Source organism: Vulpes lagopus, chromosome 1 (genome assembly GCF_018345385.1).
Source record: "Vulpes lagopus strain Blue_001 chromosome 1, ASM1834538v1, whole genome shotgun sequence".
NCBI lineage: Eukaryota > Metazoa > Chordata > Mammalia > Carnivora > Canidae > Vulpes > Vulpes lagopus.
The window spans coordinates 86,688,478-86,704,074 of NC_054824.1; the positions used below are offsets into that span (position 1 = coordinate 86,688,478).

Genomic DNA, 15,597 nt, shown 5'->3' on the forward strand with positions numbered 1-15,597 from the left:
AGTCTTTGGATCAGCTGAAGAAGGCTGGGTCCCAAAGAAACTTCCTTAAAATTATGAGCTGAGAACTAGCTCTTGAAAAGGTTTTTAATGGAACAGAGGGAAAATTTACCAGTTCTTGGGAGTTATGGCAGGGAAATGGATTCCTATAGCTTTCCTATCAGAAAAGAAGGCTTATATTCAACTTTCTTTGGACACATTTTTCAATATAAGACACCTTCAAATCAGTTTCACTCTTCTTATCCAACCCATTAAAAAATCACTTACTTAATCTTGTGCAAAATCAACATCTGCATATCCTTCTTCCTAATAGCAAAATCAATTTATTTGCCTATTGTCACTTCAAATAAACTGAGGGGATGAGACAAACGCGAATTTGAAGTAATTACTATAGCAAATTATTTCAATTCATTTTATTATTAAAAACATTTAATATATAATCTACATTTGCTATATAGCACTCAGCTTTGCTTTTATCTCTCCAGGAATGGAGCACTATCTTTTGATTGGTAAATCAACTGCTTCTCCTGTATAAACAATTTTTACCACATGTTCTTAGAAATTTATTATATATGAAAACCAAAGGATCTTAGACTGAGGACTTAGGTGTTAAGTCCAATAGTTGTTCTTACTGCTGACCTTAGCCTTTAAGAAGAATACAAATCCTTAGATTTTGTTTTGGTTTTGGTTTGCGTAGGAACTAATGTGCTAAAGAAAACCTCAAACTTTCGTTTTCACAATGTACAACAAATGAAATAAACAATATTCAAAAAAATTTTAAGCAAAATAAAAAAGACTATGATTTTATTGCCTGGCAGCACTATGGTATGTTTGATATTTTCCTTGGCAAATAAGCAGAAAAAATGGTGATGCCCCAATTCGAATAGCTCATTAGATGTCCCTTTAAATCATTAATGCACCATCTTGGTGTATTGACATGGGACTTCAGTTAGTTCCAGAGTTAAACAATGTAGGAAGAGCTGGCTAACAAACTCTGGGTGCTGCATGGCAACGTGTAATAACATCAATCCATTTGAAAGGAAGAAAGAAATCTTTCTTCTGGCATCTTCTTGCAGCACAGAAGTTTCATGGTATCACAAGTATCAAGTCCTTGATCTTTTAGATTCAAGCCAACAGTGAAAAATGACATAGGTAAGGTGTTGAAACCAAAGAGGGAAAAGAAGGATGACTGAAAATCTCTACTTTTTTTCTTTTTTAAAAATTTAAATTCAATTAGCCAACATATAGTACATCATTGGTTTCTGATGTAGAGTTCAGTGATTCATCAGTTGCATATAACACTCAGTGTTCATCACATCACGTGCCCTCCTTACTGCCCATCACCCAGTTACCTCATCCCCTCACCCACCTCCCTTTTAGCAACCCTCAATTTGTTTCCTACAGTTAGAGTCTTTCATGGTTTGTTTTCCCCTCTGATTCCTTCCCAGTCAGTTTTCTGTCCTTTTCCCTATGATCTTCTGTGCTGTGTCTTATGTTCTACATATAAGTGAAAATCCCTACATATTGTATAAGATACCTAAAATACCCCCACAGAAAAGAGCATCACAACAGTAAAATCAAAACAAAACAAAATAACAACCAAAAAACTAAACCCAAGACTATCACAAGCCTATTGACATGGCACTCAGGAAGAAACAAAAGGAATATGAGAAAGAAACCAAATGGAATTGCAATACAAGCTTAGCACATGTGGCAAAGGTGGAGGGAACAAAGCAAAACAAAATAGAACAAACACACTTCCAGGTGTGAAGAACCCTAGGGGAAACTTCTCAAAAGAAATGAAACAAAACAAACAAGCAAAGAATAGTTTTTCAGAAACAATAATTTCAAGTTTCACCTATTTGCTTTTATAAGACAAGGAGTTAGAAATGATCTTTTTGCAAGACATTTCCCCTACTTGTCTATAGTTAAGAAAAACATCACGAGCACCTGAGTGGCTCAGTTGGTAGAGTTTGTGACTCTTGACCTTAGCACCATGAGTTTAAGCCTCACACTGGGCATAGAGCTTACTTTAAAAAAAATAATAGGGCAGCCCTGGTGGCTCAGCAGTTTAGCGCCACCTGCAGCCCAGGGCCTGATCCTGGAGACCCGGAATCGGGTCCCGCATCGGGCTCCCTGTGTGGAGCCCGCTTCTCCCTCTGCCTGTGTCTCTGCCTCTCTCTCTCTCTGTCTCTCATGAGTAAAAAAAAAAAAAAAAAAAAAAAATTTAAAAAAAAAATAATAAAGTTGTACACAAGTATAAGACATTCTTTAGTTACACATAAAAATTACAATCTTGCACATGGTAAAAAAAAAAAAAGGCTCAACTTCGTGCTTGAAAAGATATTAAAAATGTAGTCTTCTCTTATCTGTGGGGAAAATAAAGCTCAGGGAGGAAATAGGTTTTGCTGAAGGTACATAGGTTATTAAAGAGATAAAAACACACATTTTCTGGTGTCCCACTCAGTGTTCTTCCCCAATACTGCTCAGTCCCTTGGTTGTTTGTTGTCCTTGACTTAGGAGAGTAAAACATGTTTCTTTTGAAATATTAAAAAAATACATTAAGAGTACATTAAAGACCATTAAAATACAGACAAGTTCGGAAAAGACCACTAAAAGACCAGAAACAATGTAAAGTTTACCATATTTCAGAAACGCCTAGCAAAACCATATATTTTTAAAAATATGAGAACTCTACAGTCCAAGATTTGAAATGGATAAAATTATGAACCTGAATTCAGACACTCATATATTCAAGCCTCAGTGATTGCTGATGTAATTTGTTTCACTATTGTGGTTTTCAGTTTCTCATGAATTAAAAAATAATGATATGCTTATCTTTTTAACTATAAATTCAAAATTGAGGATTATTATCACTGGTCTAGTGGCAGAGCTGCCTCTCTAGATGATCTGGATAATGGGTTAAAATAGATGTCCTAGATGATAACTAATGATGTCATCTTCCCTTGTGATTCCCTAAAAGCCATGAATATTATTTATTTTGCTAGCGATGGGGAAGTATAATTCTGCATCCTCAGTTATAATATGTGGGGTTTTTTTTGTTTGTTTTTACCACACCACCAAGGGATTCTCAGACAATGGCTGGGTGTCCCATAATTCAGCTCAATTCTGACACTTTTACTTAGAGATAGCATCAGATTTCACAGGCTAAAGGATCAGTTCTACAAGATTGCCCTTCCCCACACTTCTTCCTGCCTTCAAATGCCAATCAAAAAGTCCAGGTTGGGGGTACCTGGCTGGCTCAGTCAGAAGAGCATGCAACTCTTGATCTCCAGGTCCTGAGTTCAAGCCCCAGGTTGGGTTTAGAGATTACATAAGTAAACAAAGAAACTTAAAAAAATGTCCAGGTTGTCACCTGACTGACCAGGTATAGATTAGAGGTTCCAACAACCCATCTGTGGGTTTAATTAATTTACTTGAGTAGAAAGAGGCAGACTACATAAAATGGGGAAAGGACCTATGAAATTTCTCAGAAAGAAAGTCATGTTTGATCATTTCACAAAGATAAGAGAAGAAAGCTAGGAAACCTATCCAGGTCCATCTTTCCCTGCTAAAGTAAGAAAAATTCATCTAATGTAAAGATGAGCAATAGATAAGGACTGCAGTTGAATCCCAAACAAAGTTACTGGAAGTAAAAGAGACTAAGAAGCAGAAAAAAATCATTTCAGATGGTGAACATATGCCAGAAAGCTGTACCTATAAAATAGGTAGAAAGTATAGCCTAATATTTCAACATTAAAAGTTATGAACATTTAAAAATTATAAAAAAGCCATAAATCAGGGTTTTAAAAGTTCAGAAATGAAATCACTGGAAAAATGAAGTTTTAAAAAATAAATAGCAGAACTGAGGGTAAAAAAAGGGATACATTTTTAAATTGTCATAAATGAATATTTAATTTGAAGGAGCACAGAGATATAAAAAAAAATACTTCCATAATATCATAAGGAAAACAGAAGATGGGAAGGGGAAAAATAAATTAATCTGGGCAGGATATAAAAAATAATTCTAGAAAAGTTGGTAGATATAGGAAACAATAAAGAAGGGCCAACATAAGTATAAAGGGAATTTCTAAAGAAGATAAGCATTTGAATAAATGAATGTTAAAACTCTAAGGAAAATTTCCTGAATTAAATAATCATTGAGGTTACATATTGCAAGATTATATCACATACCTGGGAAAGCCTGCCCTACCAGACACGGTCTGGTAAAACTACTGGATTTCAAAGAAAAAAGGAAAGGGAATCTTTTAGGATTATGAAATTACTTGCAAGAGAAAGAATCCCTTTTTTTTTTTTTTTTTTTTTTTTTTTTTTTAGATTTGGATGTGATATTTATTAGCAGTGAAATGATAGTTTATAATGGATAAGGAGAATATAGACGATCTCAGGAGGTGAGAGACTTAAACAAATTTTTGAAGATCCTCAGGTGGACCAGTAGTCATTTACTTGACAAAGTTGAGAAAGTAACAACAAGCAGTTGGCAAGAGGAAGGCATATGAGTAAAAACAAAGCAGTCACTCTTTAGATCTGCTTAGTGCATTGGAACTTGGCAGCCCCAAGTATTGAAGAAGGTGGAGATGAGGAAGGAAACTGGGAAATTAGTTGAACATATAGACATGGAACAGTTGGCCACTGGGACCCCTCTGCCATCCCACATAGGATACTTTCCTTCAGTCAGTGTTTTTTTTTCCTCCCCACTGGAGAAATTAAACTGCAGAATCTCTGGATTTGGGGCCTTCAGGCACAGAGGAGGATGAGAATGAGATAGAGGTCTAAGAATGATGGAATTAAACAAAAATATGTGGTTCGAATAATGGAACTCTCAGCTCTCTCCCCTTGCACTACTCACAGAAAACCAATGGCTAAGGTAGGACATTGGACAGTTCTTCAGTTGTAAAATGGAAATGCCCTTAAAAAATGGTTAGTGAGGTGCCTACGTGGCTCAGATGGTTAAGCATCTGCCTTCTGCTTAAGTCATGACTTCCAGGTCCTGGGTTGCAGCCCCATGTTGGGCTCCCGACTCAGCGGGGAATCTACTTCTTCCTCTTCTTCTCCACCTGCCCCTCATGCTCATGCGATCTCTCTCTCTGTCTCTCTCTGTGTCTCTCTCTTTCTCAAATGAATAAATAAAATCTGTGTGGCAGGCAGAGGATGCTGTCCTGATTTGTAGATATGGCAGTAGTAGATCCTGGCTCAGTGCAGCAGTTCAACTGCTAAAAACCTCACTGATGGTGACTGTTTTAGAAGATGCTACAGAGTCCTCTCTCTGATAAAGCAGTGGGTTCTCCCCTCAAGAGCTGCCTCCACCTCTTCTGGCTGCCAGGCTAGTTAATGAGGGTGCTGTTCAACATCTTGATAGAAGCACGAACTCTTCTCACTGTAGCGTTCCAGCTGGTCTCTCTTTAAATCTCAGGCCGAATTCATAGATTTTCAGGATGATTGGATGGTTTTCTAGGTAATTTGTTGAGGACAGATGATTTGGAGACCCTACTCCTCCGCCATCTTGCCAAACATTGTTGAAAGAATCCCTTTTATCATCACTTTTGCCAGAAGCCAAAGAAAAATGCTTACAACTCAAGGAAAAAAAAAACCTATAAGCCAAGGGTTTTATATTCAGCTAATCAGACTTGCAAGTACATGCATGGCTTTGGACAAAGTGTTGTGAACATGAAAGAATTATAGGAGATACCTCCTAGAGAATAAGCTTTAGACAATCAAACATTAACATAACATTAGGACATTAACATAAGTCTAGTTGTGAACTTTTAATTTATAGATACCTGTAGAACTAAGACTAAATGTTTGTTGTAAGGAAGATAGCCTAGCTTGTAATGATATATGCTTTGATAATGCAGATATGAACAACTAATCAAAAATGGGGCAAGAATGGGGAGAATATTTGAAAAGTAGCACAAGTTCATTAATTTCTCTAAAGGTATTAACTAGGGTTTAGATTTGGGAGTTGTAAAAAGAGATGGAGGGGTGCCTGGTAGCTCAGTCAGTTAAGCGTCTGCCTTTGGCTCAGATCACGATCTCAGGGACCTGGGATTGAGCCCCGAGTCTGTATCCCTGCTCAACAGGGGGTCTGCTTCTCCCTCTCCCTCTGTTGCTCCCCTGGCTTTTGCTTCTCTATCTCAAATAAATAAATAAAATCTTTTTTTTTTTTTTAATGAGATGGAGAAGATACCAGCTAATTTCAATATTGCTCATCATAGAGAACTAAGAGACAAAAACAGAAGAGGCCAATGGCATTATATAAATATATTAGTAAAAAGGTAACCATTGGAACAACAAAAAACTGCTTTATTTTACAGGCCATATTTTTTTATTTTTAGAATGCACCAGTGTGCACACACACATGAGGCAGGACAAGGGGCAGAGGGAGAGGGAGAGAAAATCTTAAGCAGACTCCATGCTCAGAGTGGAGCTTGATGTGAAGCTGGATATCATGACCCTGAAATCATGACCTGAGCTGAAGTCATGAGTTGGACACTTAATAGACTAAGTGACCCAGGTGCCCCTGGGCCATAAATTTTTAATGGTTAGCTATATAGGAAGAGAGGGAATGAGGTGCAGGAAACAGGGGTAGAAGCTAGACTTCTGTTTGTATTGTTGTGGGGGTTTTTTAATGTGATTTTACCAGTCTGTAGGTTTTCTTTTAGTTCTTTTTTTTTTAAACATGTTATTTCTTTATTTGAGAGAGAGAGAGAGAGAGAGAGAGAATGGAATAAGAAGCTCCCGCTGAGCTGGGAGCCTGATGTGGGACTCCATCCCAGGACCCTGGGATCATGATCAGAACTAAAGGTAGATGCTTAACTGACTGAACCACCTAGGTACCCCAAAGCTAGACTTCTCTGAATATATCATGTCATACAGATTTTTATTTGTTAACTTTCAAACAAAATTAAGAAGCATCCCTGAAATTCAAAAGTAAAGTGAAGCAAATGAACCTAGTAAGTTGATAATATAACTGCACTGAAAGGATAACATAACTGCCCTGCTACCTTACTTTCAAACACAGTAATTTGACTCAACATCAATCATGAAATATGCCATAAGGTTAAAGGAACTGTAAAAATAACTCCCAAACTGTTGCCAGTAATCTTATTGTTGGTAATGTTGTTAGTATTGTTATCTAAAACTGCTGTGTGGGTATTGTGGGTTAAAGCAAATGAGTAAGTCAATATAGTCGAGAACCAGGGTTTTGGGCATAGGAGAAAGGAAATCGATGTGTAAGATGGATAAGGTTAAGTAAAAACCCTGTATTTCTGAAGTACTAGTGTGAATTCATGATACAAACTGTCCTTTAGCTCTGTGTACTGAAAAGATTTAGAAAAAAATTACCAATCCATTAGCAATAGAGGCCTCTTGGTTTCATGCTGTGGTCTCTATTTCATACTCAAAGGAACCTGACCTTTCTAATTCCATGTTGGAGACAAGAACTGAACCTGATGAGCTTAGAATAACTGTCCATGCCAGAAAGCAAGGAAGATATCAGAGAGTGCTTGTATTTTATCAAGATAATTCAGGATCCAATTCAAATTGGCTTTTTCTGGCCAATAAAGAATCTGCACTTAAGTTTAGTAACAGCAATGGGTTAACACACATAAAATATGTTTAAATTCATGAGCTCATACTTATGCTAAATGAAATCTCATTGGTCATTGTTATAAGATGCAAAGAGACAACTCATTATTTTGAAAATTGGTAAATAAAGGTGAAGAATGAAGCCTTTATCCCATGTCTGTTTCACAAACAATAGCTTAAGGTACCCAAAGGGCTGATGAGGAAAGATTTCTTATTATAAGAGTATTCCAGCTCATGAATGAGAAAATAAGAGATATAATTAAAATATCATTACTTTGTTATTTCTAATGAAACTAGGCAATTATGATCCACGGTGAGTATCATCACAAAAAAGAGACAAGCAGGTATTATATGCCTCCTGGTAGAAATATATACCACCGCTTTTGACGCAGTGTTGTCAATAAAGAAATCAGATATGTTTTTCTATATGTGAAAGGCCTTTGTCCTTTCTTCCTGTTGAAGTTCTTTTTATCTCTTATGACCTTTTCAAGCCTCATATCCTCCAGCAAAGCTATCTGTGGGATGAATGAGTTCTCTAAAGTCTTGTAGGACTTGGAGCAGTGCTGTCCAAGGAAAATATATGACTCACATGTGTGCTTTTAAATTTTCTAGTAGCTACTTTAAAAAGTACAAAGAAACAAGTGGAGTTAATTTTATTAATATGCTTGATTTAACTTAATATATCCAAAATAATATCACTTAAACATACAATCAATGGAAATATTAATGGCACATTTCATGCTGTTTTTTTCTACTGTCTTTGAGATCTGGTGTATATTCTACACTTACGGTACATCTCATATTGTGACTGGCCACATTTCAGGTGCTCAATGGCCACATGTGGACAGTGGCTACCATGTTGGACAGCAAATACTTACAGAATCCATTATATAATTTAGCACATGACTATCAGGTCTAGGCAGGCAGAAGATGGGTTCTGCATGAAATTGGACCCCAGACTGGAAAATATCAGCCCCTAAATATCCTTAAGACACTTTGATGTAGAATTTTCAGAGCCACAGAGGAAAACATGGGAAGTAACTGCTATGGACTGAATGTTTGCATCCCCTTCTGCCTCCAAACTCATACGTTGTAGGCTAATCCCTCATGTGACAGCATGTGGAGGTAAGGCCTTTGGAAGGTCATCAGGTCATGAGGTTGGAGCCCTCATGATGAGATTAGTGCCCTTAGAAGAGATAGGAGAGAGCTTGCTTAACCTCTCCGCTTGCTGGGCCATGGGAAGATAGAGCTATAAGAAGGCACTGTTACATACTAGGTAGTCAGCTCTCACCAGGCACCAAATCTGTTGATACTTGGATCTTGGACCACGTAGTCTCCAGAACTGAGAGAAATGATGTCTGTTTTTTAAGCCACCCGGTCTATGGTAGTCTGTTCAGCCAGATAATGTAGTAATGAGAGAATTTTCTCCTCACAAACAAGCACCAGTCCAGTTCATTAGGGGAACTGGGAGACCAGCAGATGAGGCTTCTCTGCCTCAGTACATAAAGAACACAGGGGGCGTGCATCCCAGACCCGGGGAACTGAGGGTAATCCTATCACAAGTTTTCATTCTTCCACGTAATCAGTAAGGTATAGTTAGAAGTTACTGCTCAATATCCTGATATATATGTCATTGTTCCCAAGAACTGGATAGGCTTTTTGAATTTGGACCCAAAATGCAGTATAACTGGTTCTAGATAGACAACTACTGGTTGATGTGAATAAAGCCAAGGATTGTTCCTTGGGCATAAAACAAGCATATGTCCTTAAAAGATAAATGTCTCAGTTGAATAAACAAAAGGAATATTTCCAGGGAAACATTTCAAATTAAAAGGTCTATGGTGAACAATGAATTCTGTTGCTGAAAGCCTCAGAGAAGACTTCTTGTTGCATGGTGGGTTAGATTTTTATTTAAACGCTTCTTATCAGCAATCTAGCTCAAGTATAAACACCTGATTATTGCCACCACCTGTCTCTACAAGAGTATTCTCATTCTCAATAAACCTGCTTTTGTGCCCTCTGTCCTAGTCAAACATATGCCTGGTGACTTTCTCAACAATGTGATTTCTTCCTCGTTTATTTCCAGCCCTGTAGTGATAGAAGACCCAGTTTACGATAGTGAAAACTCTCCTCCTCTGAAAAGGAGTCTCCAGATACTTCCCCTCCAGGGAAATAAAATGAACCATGATCTCGCCTAATCTGCAACTTCAATCCTTATATTCATTATTTTTGTAAGCAGTCGCTCCATTCTTCCAGTGACTTTTTTTTTTAAGGGCAACTTCATATTTACTTTACTCTGCCTAGAAGACATATGAGACCTTTCCTGATGCTGACCTCAGCTAATTAGCATGACACATGCTTGGCTAAATAGTTCCTTGAGACCAGTGTTTGGTACAGGAGATGCAGTGGCTGACAGGAAAGATTAGGGGCAAAGGTTCCCACGGCAGCTTCCTCTTCTCACCAAAGCCTAAATTGGGAATAGCCTTTCTCCACCAAAGTGAAGAAAAAATAATGGCAAACATAACAGTAGCTTGAAGAGAAAAAGAAAAAAAGATGAAAACTCAAAAAGCTATACTTTTTTTTTTTCTAAACCCAATTCTTTGTTGCTTCGAAGAGGTATAGGTGGGAGGTGACCCCTGCAGGAGAGGGATCCCTGACCAAAACTTGGGTCATTAAGGGAAAAAGGTCCTGGCCAGCCTTTTGACCTTGGGTTCATAGTTCTTTATTTAGTAGGGCCCTTCGATGAGTTTGGGGTCTGTGATGGAGGCAAAACTGCTTCTCACAAATAACAAAAATTTCGAGAGTGGGGGAGGCCAGCATTTGGGGTGGGGAGTAACCAGTAAGATGGTGATAAACCAGAGCCTAAACATAGTGCCACCATCTTAAATTGGTAAATTGTTATAACAGCATTGCCTAGATTTCTGCTTTAAACTATCACCTACCCTATGCTGCTCTGCAAACCCTTATGTTACTCCAAACATTCAGGAAAATTCTGCTATACCTAAAAGCATCGTATTCATGTTTTGGAAGGTGGGGCTGCCAGTATCCAACATGGGGCAAACAGGACCAAGAAGAGAGGAGGCCATCAAGAGAAACAAGAGTAGGGGCACCAGGGTGGCTCAGTGGTTGAGCATCTGCCTTTGGCTTGGGTCATAATTCTGGGGTCCTGGGATCGAGTTCTGCATTGGGCTCCCCACAGGGAGCCTGCTTCTCCCTCTGCCTATTTCTCTGCCTCTCTCTCTGTGTCTCTCATGAATAAATAAATAAAATATTTTTAAAAAAGAGAAAGAAACAAGAGCAGTTAGATCAGAAAAATATCATCTCTGATGAAGTCAATGGGAATACCAGCTGGAGGGAGAGGGGAGTAATCCCCAAAGTAAGAAGGTTGAGGTTTCCATTATCTTACTTGCATACTAAAGAGACGTCTCAAAAGCTGTAAGATTTAAGGACAGCTGGTTCATATTATTGCATGCCAGTATTAAAATAATTAAGATACTTGAGTTATCTGCTAGTCCCACAGTTCCCAACTGTATTTCTCAGATTAGTGAAATTTTAGCGACTACTGGGGTTGTCAACTTTTTATTGTATCATGCAAAGATATTTTAAAAACTAAGTTTCACCATTGTTTCATAAAATAAGAGGTATGTAAGCATGTAGACAGGTAAAATGGAAAGGGAATGATGTCACTTACCAAGGCCACACACCCCATGCCTATAGAGTTAGGATTTTATTTTATTTTTTTTTAAATTTATGATAGTCACACAGAGAGAGAGAGAGAGAGAGAGAGGCAGAGACACAGGCAGAGGGAAAAGCAGGCTCCATGCACCGGGAGCCCGACGTGGGATTCGATCCCGGGTGTCCAGGATCACGCCCTGGGCCAAAGGCAGGCGCCAAACCGCTGCGCCACCCAGGGATCCCAAGAGTTAGGATTTTAATCTAAGCCAATCACCCTGAGACCCAGGAGGCCTTGGGAGGAAGTTTATGGGCTTTTATTTCATTTAATCCTATATCCCTGGAGAGTGAGTCCTTAGAATACACACACACAAACACACACACACACACACACATCCATTTTATAGAGGGGAGGGCCGAGGCTACTAGCGTGCTACATGTGCACAAAGTGAGTTGGGCAGCCAGTCTGAGTTTAGTTAAGTGCCATATGTTAGCCTAAATACAGCATCTAAACTGATTCTCTATAATCAGACTTTCTAAATAATAGCCAAATAACCATTCTCAAAAAAGAAAAATACTTTCATAACAATTTCATAACAATTGTTAAAAATGTTTTTTTCTGGAATGATCTCACACTTCCAACCTAATAAAACATATATTTTATTTTTAAAAAAGATTTAGTTATTTATTTTAGAGGAAGGGTGGGGAGGGGCAGAGAAAGGGAGAGAGAGAGAGAGAGAGAGAGAGTTCCAAGCCGACTGTGCACTGACCATAGAGCCTGAGGTGGGGCTCAATCCCAGAACCCTGAGATCAGGACTTGACCAGCTGAGCAACCCAAGTGCCCCCAAAAGTATGTATTTAGTTTTATTTAGTTTTAGTTTACAATTTCCTTAAATCTTTCTTCACTTATTCACTTTTCAAAAACATTAATAAACCTTCCATGTGCCAAGCACTGTGCTAGGTACTGGAACACGGAGATGAACATGACTCTGCCCCGGTCCTCAATATCTCACACTTTTCTAGGAAAGTCAAGCAGGTGACCCAGCTGCAAACAGTGCACCCGTGCAGTGGCAGAGAAACTCACCAAATACTAAGGGTGAAAAGGTTAAGTGATAGTTAAAAAATAGCGGATGTATTTCTAAGCTGAAGTGCAAGAAATACTAAAGCCTGATGTCAGAACTTACTTTGCGCATATCATCTGAGTGTCCTTACCAATGATTTGGAGGGGAAACTGATAGTATACCCCAGAGTTCATGGAATGTTTCAGACTTATTCTGAGCAAATTACAGGGCTAGGGACACAACTCATGTGCCATGTCAGCTGGTCCATACTGCACACAGGAAGGAAGAGATGGAATTGGGGGGATGAGAACTGTCCCTCCCACTTACCCACGATAGAATGGCTCTGCACATGGTCACTCTGCCTACTTCAGGACGTACAACCTGAAGGTCAGCAGAGGACAGGCCAGGGTGGAGGGCTCTGCTGCCATCGTGACAACAGCTTTGTGCCAGACTGGAGATGGGGAACTTGCTCAATATGCACAGCTGGGAGATGTCTGGGAGTGGTGATGGGCACATTGGTCCACCCTGCTTCATACTACTCCAAGCTACCAGGTTTCTGAATTCTGATTTTAAGTGAGAGTTAGAGAGGGAGGCATAAGGTGGTATCTCGAGTCATCTGGTTCTGGAATTTCCCGAGGGACTAGGGAATGCTGGAATAGTAAGGGGTACACATGCACATTCACATGGAAAAAGGATCCAGAGGAAGGTGCACTGGGGGAGTCTTCTCCTTTCTGCATGCCCCAGACGGTACCATATTAGAAGGGGAAAAAAAACCTAACCATGCATTTCTCCTACATTATATAATCAGAGTATATATATGTGTCAAAGGGATAGTTGCTGGGGCAGTCATTTCCTCCCGTTGTCTCACCTCGATTCTTGTCAGAAATAGGTCTAGAACTTTCACGCAATCACCCATTTAACAGCAAAACCTCCACAGATCAGCTGATGGCTGCAGTTTGCACATCTCTGGCCACGTCCTGTGGCTTCTCGGAAGCACGTACGTGTGACAGCGGTACAGAGACGCCGGAGGTGACTATCGAGCTCACAGAGGCTCTGCAGCTCGCGTCCATCCTCGCACAGTCAGTCCTATTTTCCATTCTCAGCAGCTCTCCCTCCCCGTGCACTGCGAGATAGAGGAGCCTGGAGAATCATCCAGATGAAATGAGGCTCCTTCTCCGCAAAGGCTTAGGAGCAGAGAGGTGCAGTCCCTTCCCTCCGCAACCCTAGAAATCTTGAGTTTCCTTAGAGGAAGGCGCGGCAAGGGGGCCACGAGCCGCGGAACGTGCAGGGAACCTGTGTCTCTGCAAAGCCCCGAAGCGCCAGGGGACCAGGCCAGGGCAGGTGCGAGAGGAACCCGAGGCGTCGGTCCCCGGGCGGGCCGCGGAGGATGCGGCAGCCGGGGCAGGGCGGTGATTGCTTGAAGCGCAAAGGGCACGAGGGGTCCTCTGGTCCCCGAGCTCAATTCTCAGCGAGGGGACCCCCCCCCGCCCCAAGCAGCAGCGGGGCTCCGGTCGGGCAAGTTCCCGGGGAGGAGAGCGAGCGTCCTACCTGGCCGGGCTGGCTGGTGTAGTTGAAGGAGTAGATGTTCTCGGTGCTGAGGCTCACCACCCCGCCGTAGACGCGGTCGAAATCGGCGCCCCTGGCGGGGTCGCGGGGGTCGCGGCGCGGGGCGGGGGGGGCCGCGGCCCCCGAGAGCCAGGGCAGGAGCGCGCCGAGCAGCGCGAGCCCCGGGCAGCCCCGCATGGTGGGCGCCGCGCCCCTGCGCCGAGCCGAGCCTCCCCGCGGAGGGGGCGGGCGCCCGTCCTTGCAAAGCCCCCCGCGGGCCCGGGGGTGCAGGCTGGAGACGGCCGATCAAGCAGCGCGGCCGCCGGGGGTCCCCGCGGGAGGTCGCGGGCGGGGGGCGCGGGGGGCGCGGGGGGCGCGGGGGGCGCGGGCCTGGGGCGGCTGCTGGGCTCTCCCGCTCTTGGGCGCCGGCCCTCCCCCTCTTCTCATTTCTGATAACCCCCCGCTTGCCCAGCCAGAATTGCAACAGAGCCCTTCCCTTACTCTACCTCCAAAAAAATAACAATAAACATTTCTCAAAAGGCATCGGAGACGCTCCAAGCAAGCGTTCCCCGGTCCCGAAGAGTCCACCTGAGCAGCCACCCAGCAGGAAACGCAGCCCGTGTCGGGGAGACGCGCGCCCTGGCTGCGAGCGAAGAAACAGAAAGCAACAGAGCCTGTCCCCAAAGAGGGTGCACGAGTTTGCTTTTCCTGGCTGCTACCTGCAGAGAGCCCCTGCCCGTTTGAACGATGGCTTTGAACCCTCTCTCAGGTCTCCAACAGAACCCCTTGCCTCCCCGACACCTGTTTTATTCCCGCTAGCATCTTCTATTCTCAGGGAGAGCCTCCCCCCCTCTCGAGTTCTGTCTCCCTCGCCCTGTGTGTGTACGTGTTAAATATGCACAAGTCACAAAAACAGCGAATAGCTGGGGGAAAGGAGGCACCTTCCAACACCGCCTGAGATCTGGCTCCGGAAGTTGTCAAGGACGATTTAGAGAGCTGGATTTCTGCAGAGGGTGTGGGGGTTTTTTTTGTTTTTGTTTTTTTTGTTTGTTGTTTTCCCACCCCTAACTTCTTGCCTACCTACTTTACCCCTGCAGGGAGTGACTTCTTAGATTCTGGGAGAATCGCTGGGGTTCTGAATTGTCTTTCAAAAGAGGGAAACCAGTCATTCCCAAAAGAGGGAAACAGCCCATCGTTAAAAGGAAAGATCCTTTTGGTAAAAGTGAGGGGATTCGATTGAAGCTGTTGAAGAGGATCCCTGGGAAGCCCCTGCGGGATCATCCGACAATCACAGTTCAGGTGCAGAAGAGAACTGACTGTTTGATTTCGGCTTCAAGTTATTCGTAAACTAGAAAATAATATAATTGCGTTCAACTTGAAGGAACATTTTAAAGAGAAATCGGAAGAAAAGGTCCTGTTCAATGAGTTAAAAGATTAAAATCCTAGCATTTACCATTCAAAGGGAGGGATTTAATTAATTAACTAATTAATGATTTAGAGAGTAAGTGGGGGAAGGGCAGATGATGAGGGAAAGAGAGGATCTCAAGCAGGTTCCACATTTAGCCTGAAGCCACTCAGACTGGATCTCACCACCCCGAGATCATGACCTGTGCAAAAATCAAGAGTTTGAGGCTTAATGGACTGGACCCCAGGTTGTTGTTTTCTTTTACCTCTTTGAGTTCCTATAATTTATTAAAATATCACAAAGGAGTTC

The 15,597-nt window shown here is 41.7% G+C and overlaps 1 protein-coding gene across 2 annotated transcripts in view; it reads right to left on the reverse strand.

The window, feature by feature from the left end:
• SIDT1 (SID1 transmembrane family member 1) overlaps positions 1-14,735 on the reverse strand; it is a 95,497-nt gene extending 80,762 nt beyond the window's left edge. For both annotated transcript variants that reach the window (XM_041750794.1, XM_041750719.1), the window contains exon 1: positions 13,887-14,735. In XM_041750794.1, the coding sequence (XP_041606728.1) occupies positions 13,887-14,081 (195 nt within the window). In that variant the 5' untranslated portion in view covers positions 14,082-14,735. The remainder of the gene's footprint in view (positions 1-13,886) is intronic.
• Positions 14,736-15,597: the final 862 nt, after the last annotated feature.